At 28.9% G+C, this 13,684-nt stretch overlaps 1 protein-coding gene across 1 annotated transcript; it reads right to left on the bottom strand.

Annotated features, from left to right (window-relative positions):
- Positions 1-557: 557 nt before the first annotated feature.
- Positions 558-3,278, bottom strand: LOC133699346 (protein C2-DOMAIN ABA-RELATED 4-like). The gene is made up of 3 exons (XM_062122583.1): positions 2,930-3,278; positions 1,867-1,962; positions 558-1,251 (listed from the first exon to the last, which is right to left on the bottom strand). The coding sequence occupies exons 1-3, from the start codon at positions 3,038-3,040 to the stop codon at positions 961-963; spliced, it is 498 nt and encodes a 165-aa protein (XP_061978567.1). The 5' UTR covers positions 3,041-3,278; the 3' UTR covers positions 558-960.
- Positions 3,279-13,684: the final 10,406 nt, after the last annotated feature.

Below are 13,684 nucleotides of genomic sequence, written 5' to 3'. Positions count from 1 at the left end.
GTGAAACATTTCTACAAGGGTATTAGAAAGAGTTATTAATACTTCTTGCATAATTAGAATTTATTGGGATGCTAAGTTTTTTTTTTTTTTTGGATAGTTTAAGATTTATTATAAATATATGTTATGTTATGTAATTCTATTTCGATATAATAAAAATAAAAAAACTCTTTATTTATGTAGATATAAGTGAATCATTGAACCATGTTAAATCTTGTATTCATTTTGATTTCTCCTCTATTATAATATTCATCAATATTTACTGCAAGTTTTTTACAATAATATGGATTAACTAGTCTAACCTACAGCCAAAGTCGGGAAATGTTTAATAGCTTTGAAATTTTGTAACCCATAGTGTTATTTTTGAATTTGAGGCCTCGTCTGAATATCTAAATACCGAAGCAGCTCTAAACATTGAAGCTTTGATTGTGGAAAGCATTTCATAAACCGCACCAAAGGAAGGAGCTTCTAATCCCTCTTTTTAAATATGTATAACTAAGGACAGGGAACGGATAAGGTGAGCCACCCAAGATTAATGGAGAACGCTCTTACACATGAACTAGATTAGAAATTTATATAAATTAGAATTTCATGATGTCACAAGTTTCTGGGTCAACCTCCCAAGTCAAACCTGGTTTACGGAGTTTAATAAATATGCATTACACGACAACAGGAGCCATTCAAGAATGTTCACTGCCCAGAAAAATTCCTTATTTTCCTTGTTTTGCTAGAAAAACTCACAATGGCACAAGAAACCGTCTCCGGCGGAGTTTTTATAGCAACAGATTAGGAAATACAAAACATATAAATAGCAAAATCTCACTTCTAATTCAAGTTACATATTTGATCTCCACGCATTGCAATAAACATCACAAACAAACTTGTCCACGGCTGACCGGCGGACTGTTCTGAGGTCTAACTGTACACTATTATTGCAGACCTTAAGAACACAGAAGGCGCAATCTACAATCCCCTTGAACCAGGGATATCAATCCACTCTAGCTGGAGTTCAACTTCACCAGTCTCCACATGCTTCAGTCTAAGAAACAGGTTCTGAACCACTTTGCCATTAGCCCAGACAATGCAGCTCTCTTCAGCTAGGCAATTTTCCCTGCTTGGTTGAATTTTTCTTATTATGGTTCCACTAGGGAGGTTATCCAATCGCATCTTTACGACTTCTATGAATTGACTGATGTCAAATTCTGCATCTCCCATCTTATCATCTAAGCTGAATGTGTCTTTGTCATACACTCTCTGCAGTTGCACCAAAAGAAGCATTTCATCACAAAAAAATCAATCAACAGCGCATGGCAATCAAAAGCTTGCAAAATCTGCCCTTTTTAGAGTAATGTAATGCATTTCATACTGCTAATCCGTTGCATGCTGATGGCAAATTAAATACCTTTTGCACTCAAATGCAACAAGAAAGGGAATTCTGTGTCTTGTTAAATCAATCCATCTACAGCAAGTAACCTATAAGTTATTGTGTCAAAACACAGAAGGATACGGCAAGGAAAAACAAGTGAAACTTCAAGCATGTCGGCTCTAAATGCGCGTTACTGTTGCGACAAGAATTTATTGTCTAAATTCTCTTTAATTTAATGATTTGTGGTCAAATGTTTTTGAAACTTCATACTGTTACCTTCATGATTCTATTTTATTTACAATCTTAATGTCAAAGCTAAGCATATTCGATGCCTGCTAAACCACGACACATGAGTTCTTTAAGTGCCAAACACACCGAAAAGCCACTTCAAACTTTCAGTCCTTCCATCTTTGCTACAACTGCTTCCTTTCCAACTAGGTGCCATCATTTCCTATCAATATAGTCAAGCATATTATATCAAGCGAAAAAACAAGTATACTCACAATCGAGACTGGAAGTTTTGGATCCACAATAGAAAGAGTCAAATCATCGTTCCACTCAGGATTGATATTTTTCTTTATAACGCGAGTCTTCAGTTTCTGCAAGAGAACATATATTATAAACATCAATTCAGGAAAAAAAAAAGACAGAAAAATCCAAGATTCTTGGTGTTATAGCAAGGTTCCGCAAGCACAGGACAAAAATCTAACCACTGCAAATTATAAGAGACCAACATAAATATTTTATTTCCATTTCTTTTTAACAACTAGTACTGAGAACGAAAAAGACGCAGCCATACATTTTGTTTGTTTATAATTATCTTTCTATTTTGATGATGAAACATAATTTAATTATTGAAACCGGCCTTTTTTTCTTATAGGAAATGAGTAATTAAATAACAAGAGAAACTTTTAGTGAGGGGAAATCTCAAGTGGGAAAAGGCTCTGCAACTTGACCATAATATAGAAAATCAAGAATTTCTAACAAATCTGAAAAGATTATGGTGTACAACTTTAACTTCTTGAAACGTTAGACTGCATAGTGCAAGAACTTTTCATTTTAAAAGTCAACTTGCTGATCTTCATCTATGAAATTGATAAGAGTGACGAGGTTAACAACAGATCAGCTGAAACTTCGAAGGGTAAAAACAGGACTCAAAAACCAGAGTCAACAACAAGAATACTTTTAAGTTTATTGCTGGTTGAGTTTTAGGATTCGGGAAAAGAAAATTCTTTTTCCCGGATCCCCTTGAATTTGAATAGAGATGATAATAACAAGAAGAGCAGTCATCCAAGCGCAACAGCAACAGGATCAGTTCATGAGTCTTAAATACCAATTAACCTTAATAACTCAATAAACCTATGATTAACACCAGCACCACAGAAAGTGGTAAAACCCTTTGTACAGCCACTCCCAAGTAACTCATAACGTCAAATATCAGAGCAACCAAACATAAAAACCAATCAAAAAACAAGAAAACCCAACAGAACAGAATTCAGAAGTCAAAATGATGCAAGAAATGAGCAAAGATACACAAGAACCAGTCCAAGAGAACATATGTAATACCTGTTTGCCCATCTTGACCACAACATAAGGGTCACTGCTACAGACATCTCTTACAGCAAGGTTGACCCCTCTAATCACATGAATTCTAAGCAAGCCCATCAAGTTCTCCATTACTTAAAAAGATCAAACAAAACAAGAGAGCAAGTAATGATTCGTTTCAGCAAGAAAACTGAGGCTAAGACGGGAGATTTTGTCTATGGTTCTTGTGTCTTGCAAGTGGAGATCTGAAGTGGGTGGCCTGAATGATGGTTGCTCTTGTATTTATGTCCGAAAACAGCTTGATGTCTTGACTCTAGGAAGGTGTCGATGCCATGTTAGCTTTTTACCACAAGGTATAAAATGTGAATAAGATATCAAACGTTATTGGATCTCTATCTCTAAAAGGTTAAAATTACGTGGTTTGATTTTCCAAATAAATAAATGAATTCATTATTTTTTGTCCGGTTTGGTTTTCAGCTCGATTTGATTGAAGCAATTGAGCCGCCACTGATCAATTAACAATTTTATTACTAGTTAATTAACTAAAAATTATCCGAGTTTGGACAAATTAATATTAAAATAATTTAAAATAAAACATGATATTAGCATAGTTTTTAAATCCTACATCAAAGTTGATTTGGGGCAAGTATGAGATCACAAATTACGTGGCCACTCAAGTGAAATTAGATTAATTTTTTATTTATTTTATAATAAATAAAAATAATATTATTTTGTAAAATCTTTTAAAAATTCAACATATTTTAATTAGTTTTTTCTCTGATTAACTTATTAGATGAAGTTAAATTTTACGCTACTTTGCGGATTGGATTAAAATTCTTTTAAACATACAAAAGAAATAATCCGAGCATTGCTAATGTTTTTCTAGTACAAAAAACCTCAAACAGTGTAGAGGTTGACTTGATATGACTTAATCGATTTGATGGGTTCAAAGACAACCCAGACGACAAGTTAAAATATAATTTGACTTACAAAAATTCATGACAATATTTTTTTATATAAAAATATTGAAACAACAGCATATTGAATCGATCTAGGTCAACCTGAATTAATCTGTCAAATTCACAATTCAGATCATGAGACTATGATAACCTCATATAAAGCAAATCAAAACAAATTATAAATTTTAATTCTCAATTAACCCAGTGTTGAAGAAAGGAATTGAAAAAAATTAATTAAAAAATTAGCCTCTGTTAACCTGCCAAATCTGTAAATCGAGTCATGAGATCGAAATAACTTCATAGAAAATAAACAGAAAAAAAGCCCGATTCAATTGGGTTAGCTAAGGTCATAAGACTGTGATAAACCTCATAAAAAAAATCAAAATAAATTATGAAATGAAATTTTCCAATAAACTCATCGCTGACTGATGAAAATGAAAAAAAATCAATTAAAAAATAGGACATAATAAAATGATCTGAATCTACCCGAGTTAATCCGCAAAACACATGACTCAAGTCATTGGATTAAGATAATATCATAAAAATCAAATCAAATTAAATTATGAAATATAATTCATAATCAATTCAACGTTAAAGGATAAAATTAAAAAAAAAAACTCGAGTCAATTGGGCTAGCTACAATCTCGAGTCATGAGATATTGATAATTTTATAAAAATGAAATCATAATAATAAACTATAAAGTTCAATCTTTAATAAATAAAATATAAAATTAAAAAAAATACTATTGAAATGAATATCATTCTATTCTATGAGTCAACTAAAATATTGTTAATTAATTAATTGTTGTTGTTGTTTATTTAATATGTTATGCAAGAGTTCGTTCAAATCAATGCTTTTATCATGCCACGTTCTTTATTGGTCATCATCCATGGAGAGCCTTCACTTGGTCAAAAAGGAGCATGTGGGAGTTCGATATTGGTGGCTGCCCGTGTCATTTAAGTAATTTTTCTTCTGTAATTGAGGGCGTAAGGGATTTTATTTTATATTATTTTAATATATTCAAAGGAAAAAGCTTTTTTAATATTTAATACAAAATTAAAACTTGAGAAATCATGGAAATTGACATATTTTCTTAAACTCCGGGACAACATATCTTGCTGTTTTTGTTAATCACATCGACACAAAAATATTTCTTATAGAAAATAAAGGAAAAGGAAATTACAAATATTTTTTTTACCTTCTTGGTTTTTTTACCTTCTTCTCAAAAGGATATATATATAAACAATTATTAGACTTCTCACATGAATTAAAAAATATTAAATATTATGTCAACTCATTTATTTTTATTATATTATTTTTTAAAATTAAATGTAATTGGATAAAAAAATATGAATACAATTTAAAAATAGATAAAGTAATAAAATTTGGTATAACTCTCAGATGAAGAAACAACTACAAAGGAAAAGATGTTCATGCGGATAAAACCAATTAATATTTAAAAAATTTTAAAACTGAAATGCTATCCATCTCACAATAATATTTATCTAGAATTATTTTTTCGAATGAATAATGCTAATTTATCGCTAGATTTCCACAGATTGGATTTATGAGGTTTATTATATATTTAATGCACCGGATTTTTGGATAGTCAAATTAGGAAATAATATTTAGTATGATCATTATATTAAAACAAAATTATTTTAACAACTAATTATTAGTAATATTCTTATTCAAAGTCTCAAATACAAAGGCAAGATTGAGGATGAGATTTCATTCAAATTTCAAAAAGATATTCTCCTTTGTAAATTCAGGGAGCAAGCCTATATATAGAAACAGAAAAATACATGTAAATATATTTAATTATTTATAGGTAATATATATTTGATTACTATTTTTGAATAGAGAAAAGACTTAAATATTAGAGACAGAGAATTAATAAATGTCTATCTATATGTTTTAGTAGAATATTAAAAAATACTCTTAACTGTCTCAAAACAAATTCTCTAATAAAAAAAAATTGATAGTTATTGGATCGAGTGTTATATTGCTTATATTTCCAACTGTAATACTATTTTTTTTTTTTTTACTGTAAGTCAAATCGAAGTAAAAAAATCCAAAGAATCGTTAATTAATTTATAAAAGTAGTGTTAAAAAGGTAGATACTCTCTCTTTTGCTAGGATTTCAAAGACAAGAAAAAAAAAACCTTAAATGATGATATATACTTTTAAATTTTCATTTTAAATTCATTAAAATAACTTTTTTTTCAATTAATTGATAGATATTCTTGGTAACAATGAATGGGTTTAGATTAAATAAAACAAAATCAATATCAAATTCACTTGGCATAAAAAAAATCAATAAATCAGGGTGGGTTGGTGCAGCCATTTGCTCCCTCGGATTGAAATTGAGGTCCCAACAGTCAACAATGGAGGACCAGCTTCTTATAACTAAGGTAGCCAAGATCTCAAGTTTGAGCTCAAATTTCCAAGCCAGGAAAATTAATATATGAAGATTAGTCCTCCATTGTTGACTGTTGGAACGTCAATTTCAATCCCAGGGAGCAAATGGCTAGGTTCATGCACAAGCCCACCCTCCTTCTATTTCAAACAAATGACCAATGGCTAACTCGATGTGGCTATGTTGAATATATTTAGATCTACAGTTGGCTATCCTGGGCTATTAACATAACAAATAAAATGATTTGGTTAATTTACATGACAATAAAAAGTCTCGGCGAAGTAGTACAGTTTGGAAATATTATAATTATGAAATGTGATATTTAATATATCTTGTATTTTAGAAACACGACATGAAATTAATATTATATTTCAAGAGTCATGACAAATAAAAATCATGATTGAGAAATTTGATATCAATTATATACCAAGTTTTAAAAACATGACACAATTAAATATCACGTTTCAAAACCGTGATATCAATTGAATTCCAGTAGTCATTCTCAGTCATTCCATGAAAATCTAGCAACAAAAATCCCATGCATCTAACAAAAAGGGTTCTTATGAGATTTATCATTGAATTGCATAATAACTCAAATTTAAATGATTATTTAGTTTGTTGATCTTACATTTAATTTAGTTATTGATTTTAAAGAGTAAGACATTCTTTAATTTTAACAAAATTCTGATAGAGTTTCTTCTATTTAAGAACTCTACCCAAAGTTGTATTTCACTTAGAAATACCTCTTAATAACCGCAATAATTAAACGCAACAAGATTTTCATGTTTCATAATCACAAGTAGCTTTAAGCTTTTCACTCAAAACACAAATCTCAATTATTTTCATCCACCACATTTATGTACTATTATATATGAGAATTTTTTCTTGAGACAAATACAAATAAATAAAAATACACGAGAAATATGAAATACTTAAACAATGCAATATTTTATCAATTGAAATCCCAAAAATATATCAATATAACACATCTATCTATCTATGTTTATGTCGTCTACTAGGTAATTTGGGCTTATTAATAGCACGAATGCATCATGCTCCTGCTTATGCCCGAGTGACCTCGTTCTCTGCCACTACTTCATCAAGAGTTAACATATCCCCAAAGTTCTCAAGAGCATAGCAACAAACATTAAACCATCACTCGTATTGGATGCTGGATGCTGGATGCGTTCTCTTGACCCTTCAATAGCAATAAGCTAACTTAATATTAATAAAATATTGATATTAAATTAAAGTATCCATAAATAAAATAAATTGTTTAACATATATCAATTCTAAAAAGGCTTGATTACTTATGGTATTTTAAATCCGTTATATTGCTCATATTGCATGTCTATAGGTGGAGGAACTTGCTCGGGATTAGATGTAATGACCCAACATGTGATACCCATTTATCAAATCATATACTCCTTCGTAGTTAATTATAGGATGCATCTATGTAAATATATCATTTCTCTGTGTATCCCATTGATGATTTATGACATACAACGCATCACTCATATCGATGTTAACTAGAATGTGTTGTCTGTAATTGAATTGTCGCATTACTCGATCTGGAAAATATAGCTTAACTATCTCAAAAATATCAACAGGACCGCTGATATCCATATGTTCATCCTCTAGTGCAAACAACTAGAGCAATTGCCAATTCATAGCAAATTCAAATAATTCAAACAAAATATCAAATTCAACAACTTATCAACTATTCAACGCAACATATAATTTATCAAAATTCTACCTCATTCATGCTTTGTTGCATGAACTTGTCAAGCGTCAACCCTAACATTATTAGCTTATTCCAACCAAGTTACACAAATTTTCTAATTCAATAACTTATCCAAAATTTAATGCAATGCATAATTCATTGGAAGTCTTAATTTCTTATTGATGTTATTTTCATGTTCAACTACATCAAATCAACCCTAATTGATAGCATTCATAGCTAATATATTATTAATTCATCGAACCCTAAATTCAACCTAAACCTTAATCATTAATTTCATTTCAACTAAATCAAACACATATTACATATAAAACCCATATAATTAATAGCAATATAGTATGTGCTGTAGCATGTTTATCTTGATTGCATGACTAGAAAGTGATTGATGGATTTTGAAGAGGAAAACATCCTATAATGTTTGGAGACTAAGATACATTTGATTTTTTGGTGTTTTAAGGATAAAAAAACAAGTGATTGATGAGTTTCTTTTTTATATATATAGAAAGGAGAGTTATACTATTTATCTCTATTTTTTTTATTGGAAAATAAACTTAAATTTTATAATATATCACACTTCAACATGTTAAGATTCTACGTTTCAAAATCATGACTTGTTAAGTTGTTGTAATTCTTACAAGCTATAACTATGCTTAAACATAATGATATTTCCTAAATTTTATGCTTTTGAAGGGCATGATAAGATAAAATTATTTTACTTTTGCTAAAAAATTTATTAAAATGATGTTATTGTGAAAAAACAAATCTCTAAATTTATTCATGGTAATTTGGCTGTAATAAAACAAAATATAATAATAAAAGACGTGATGTACCACATGAGATTACAAGTCAATAAATTAAAAATCAACCTGCTATCAAGTTAACAAGTACTATGAATGGTGATACTGTTAAATTGTAAGGCTTGTAACAATCAGCACTGTTGGGGATGTCATTAGAGGCTTGTGTTTTTGGTAATATAGTTAAAAATGTTTTTAAAAATGTTTTTAATTAAAAATATATTTTAAAATTTTTTATATTAGCTCATAAAAATAATTAAAAATAACTAAAAATTAATTTAATATTTTTTTATAGGAGTGAGCATTTTCGGTTCGGTTCGGTTCGGTTTTTACTTAAAAAACCAACAAAATCAATTTTTTTTAAATTCATAATCGAAACCGGTTCAAACAGACCATTTTCGGGTTGATTCGGTTCGATTAATTAAGGAAAAAATTGAAAAAACCGATACTATCCGGTGAAAGTGCTAAGCGCAAAAGGTGAAGAAGCTTTAAAGCTAATTGAAGACAGCAAGAGTAGCACTAGCAGCTGATATGAGGAAAGAAAAGATTCACTAGCTTTATCTATTATAAAATCTTTGTACCTTTGTGAAAGACATCGCATGGAATAGCTTACACATGAACAGAAAAAAGTAGAAACTCAGATTTAAAATAGAAATTCTTGAGTTAGAATGAATGGGGTTAGGGATGGAGACTAATTGCCAAGAACCATAACAGCTTGACTAAAAATAATGAGAGAATTAGAGAAGGAGAGTGGTGAGAGAGGGACACCTTGAAAGATATTTGGGAGAGGAGGCGGCTAAGAGCTCAAGGATTGTCAGGAATATTGTGAGCTATGAAGTTTAGTTTTAGGGTTTTCTTTTATAGTGGGTCTAAATGTTGGTTGAATTAGTTCGGTTTGGGTTAATCAGTTTCTACATTACAAAACCGAAATCAAACCGGATTTTTTTTTAAATATTCTAATCAGTTTAATTGATTTTTTTTTCAGTTCGGTTTTTTCAGTTAATTTTTTTAGTTTTTTGGTTTAATCGGTTTATTAGGTTTTTTACTCACCTCTATTTTTTTAAATAAAAAATAATTTGAAGAACAAATCAACCATCGTAAACAAACACTCCCTGAGGACTCCGTGCCTTGAACATGGGTTAAGATTACTGGTGGCCCTTTGAGAAATCAATCAAAAATATCAGATGATTACAAACATTTTAGCCCTGTCGTGATGTAATTTACCAAGAGGGTTCTTCGGGAAGAAACATTTGATGGAAATATATTTGGGTCCCTTCGATCGACAGAGGAAAGCAGCTCAACCATTGATTGAACAAGTTGTTCCTTTTTTCTTATGAAAATTTGATGGAATTTTCCCTAAAATTGAGTTTTTCTTTTTTTTTTTCTTTTGAACAGCAACGGGGAGTATTATTGGATTAGTTTTAGCATAAGTTTACATGTTGATGTATGGGAGGATTAATTTTTTTAAAAGTATAATAAAAAATATTCAGGCTATAAATTACCATTTATTATTATTGTTAAAACTGGTCTAACTTACAAACTTTGAAATTTTCAAACTTGATTATTTATTTAATTTGAATTTAAAATTAATATTTGTTTTTTTATTTATTAGAATCGATAACAATTTATAAAAAATGCTGCGGTAAAAGTTTTTATGAGATATATTGAGTATTTTTTTTTGTTGAGAAGTGAAATTAAAAAAATAAATATTATCTATATTACATGAATAAATATCGAGAATATAATATATAATATACACATATCCATTATTGTTTTTCTATCATAATATTTTTTTTTAATTCATTTTGACCAATATCAATGGGTGAACGAGCATGTTTTAGTTGATAAAATATGTTTTGAGCTAGCAAGGAAATAATTTAGGTTTTTAATATTATAGCATACACTCTTTAATATTTGGATCAATAAACATCAGTCATTCATGGAGATTTGATTTTTTAATATTTTTATTTATACACAACAAAAATAATAAGAATAAAAGTAATTGTAGCAATTAGCATAATGTTTCGATAAAATCATTACATACAATATTAATACAGTAAAAGATCTATTTGCTATCAAAATTGGACCAATCTAGGTATTATAGGAATATTATTGCTAAATAATATAGTTGAAAGAAGTTCAAAAAATTGTGGAAAAAAACATGGGTATGCAAATCTATACATTTGCAATCACTTTGACTTCGATAATAAATAAAATTTATTATGAAATAAATAAACAACACAGATTATTGGTGGCCCAATAATATCCCCGACAAAAATTTAGTTGTCGGGGATATTATTGAAGGCTTAGAGATTCCATGTCTTGAGCATGGAATTTCAGATGATTGGGGGCCCTTTGAGAAATCAATCAGAAATTTCAGATGATTACTGGGTACTATTTCAATATAACAAACATTTGAGGGTCCCTTCGAAAAAGATAAATGGATGCCCAAAAACTACATTTGGGTCCCCATTGATTGAGAGGAAGGCAGCTCAAGTATTGATTGAACACGTTTTTCTTTTTCTTTATGAAATTTTGACGGAACTTTCCTAGAATTCTAGTTAATTTAGATCTTTTGTCTCTTACGTGGGCTGTTCTTGAAAAAACAATTCTTTGTTGGAATGGAGGGCTTTTCAATATTTAAGTTAGTAAGTGTTGAAGGAGATAATAATGTGTGAGATTGAGAAAAAAAATAAAATAAAGTTATAGGAAGCATGTATCTATGTGTGGTCTATATATGAAACTTGTATGATCAAGATTTTTAATGGTTTTTAAAAATTATTTTTTAAATTTTGTTGTTTTTGTTTATAATTAAAAAAACTGGTCCATGAAAAACACTTTTCAATTAAAAAAATATTTGGTTTGGTTTTTAAAAAGGTGTTTTCCTTTTATTTTAGATAAAAAATATCTTTTAAAAATTATTAAAAAAATAAAAATATTATATTATTTACTAATTATATCAAATTTAATTTTTTTTTTTTTTTACTGTATTTCTTAAATTTTCTCGCAACTTGACTTTGAGCATTTCCCAATAGCGCCATTAAATTGAACCTCGATGACTATCTCTATGGAAAACAACTGTGCTTAGAGTTTCAGATTTCATTGTCATTTATGGCGATGCCTGGAATTGATTTGATGCATGCACTATTTGCCACGATCGAGTAATGATGATCTGTGGATTGCTGAAGATGGCTCAGGATAACGTACAGCAAACGGCAAATTAAATTGAAGATTCATAGAGTTTTTGTTTTGTTTTTTTTTTAATTAGGAAATTAAAAAAACAGCCTATAAAATATTTAGAAAAATTAATCAGTCTAGCTAGTAACAGATGATCATATCTCATTAGCGTCTCTTTTTAATTGTTAAATAGCCTACTTGTACAAATTATAACGAACAGAGCTCATAAATGAATTAATCATCGACTTTTTAATTTTTAAGTTTATAGAATAATTACAAAAAACTTAAATCTTCTTGAAGTTACTATACCCCATTCTTTTATATTAACTTTGTACTTATTTTTATATTAACTTAAACTTAGACTTTCAACATAATCAATGGCGGTATTCGTCCTTAAATTTTTATATTAATTTTAATTTTAATTTTTATAATTGTTATTTACTTTTCTTTTATGAATTTTTTAATTAAAATTTTTTATTTATCAAATTTGATTCTCATTCTTTTGATTGTTACTTAATTTATTTGAAATAATTTATGAAATTATAATTATTATTATTATTTTAATTTTATTATCTTTTAATTTTTTTTATCTGTTAGATTTGATCCCTATTATTTTGATTGTTATTTATTTTATTTGAGATAATTTATGAAATTAGATTTTTTTTTCAATTTCATTCTCATTTAACTTTTTAATTTGTAAGATTTGTTTTTCATTATTTTAATAAACTTAAAAATTAAAAAACATTAATAAGTTATTTTTCAGGTCATTATCCATGACATAACCAAACACTGGAAAATGTTTTCTAACTTATTTTCCATGACACTACCAAATATCAAAAAATAATTCACTTTTTAGGAATCTACTTTCCAAAAAAAATTACTTTTTAGCAAACAAACAGGTCTAAGACTTAAGACTTGTTCTTAATAGCTAAGAATAGGTCTAGCTTTGCTTACTAGTGATGGCGTGTTTCTATATGCCCAGTCCTTGAGCTTATCTCATAGAAAAGAAAAATAAAAAGTTAGATCATATGATGTTGTGATATGCTCGTATTGGTGATGTCATTGCTATTCCATTGATGGAGTTATTGTTTAGTCATGAAGAAAATAGACAAGTTAGCACATTAGAGATGGTCAGGTGAGTAATGTTGCAATTGACATAGAAAATGAATAATGTTTTGCATAGAAAAAGTACCGGAAAAAAGTGTGTTCATGGCTTCTAAAAACCCAAAAAAATTCATGAAGGTGTGTGCCAAGATAAGATTAGGTGAGGTTGTGACTCGGGTCAAAGTGGTGGTTAAGCATACGTCCGTGATCAATTTGGTTAGGTGAAAGCCTAACCAAATGACAAACCAACCAAGTTGATTGATTTCTTTTTATTATATTATGATTTCCCCCCAAGTATTTTAAACAGACATGTTTAAAAGATTTTGACCAACAAAAACAGGAAAAGAAAATACATAATATCTGTATGAGAATGTAGCCTTTTGTGACCATACCTATATAAGAAAATGAGTGTTTTTTGCAAGAGAGATAAGGGTTTGATCAATTTGTTTATTCCTCTTACAATAAAGTGTATTATTTCTTAAAAATAGAGAATGCTTTGTGATCAATAAAAAAACATTATTAAAGCATTGTGTAAGAAGCTATTATATAAAGATGTGGAGATTTCAATGTCCATATTACAT

The sequence above is a fragment of the Populus nigra genome, chromosome 7, assembly GCF_951802175.1.
Source record: "Populus nigra chromosome 7, ddPopNigr1.1, whole genome shotgun sequence".
Classification (NCBI taxonomy): domain Eukaryota; kingdom Viridiplantae; phylum Streptophyta; class Magnoliopsida; order Malpighiales; family Salicaceae; genus Populus; species Populus nigra.
This window is presented reverse-complemented; position numbering and strand designations above follow the sequence as displayed.

Excerpts from the sequence above, each read along its gene's own strand:
- LOC133699346 (XM_062122583.1), bottom strand. The coding sequence starts at position 3,040 with ATGGAGAACTTGATGGGCTTGCTTAGAATTCATGTGATTAGAGGGGTC. Across the intron at positions 1,963-2,929 it reads TGGTCAAGATGGGCAAACAG|AAACTGAAGACTCGCGTTAT; the intron begins GTATTACATATG and ends GTTCTCTTGCAG. Across the intron at positions 1,252-1,866 it reads CAAAACTTCCAGTCTCGATT|AGAGTGTATGACAAAGACAC; the intron begins GTGAGTATACTT and ends GTGCAACTGCAG.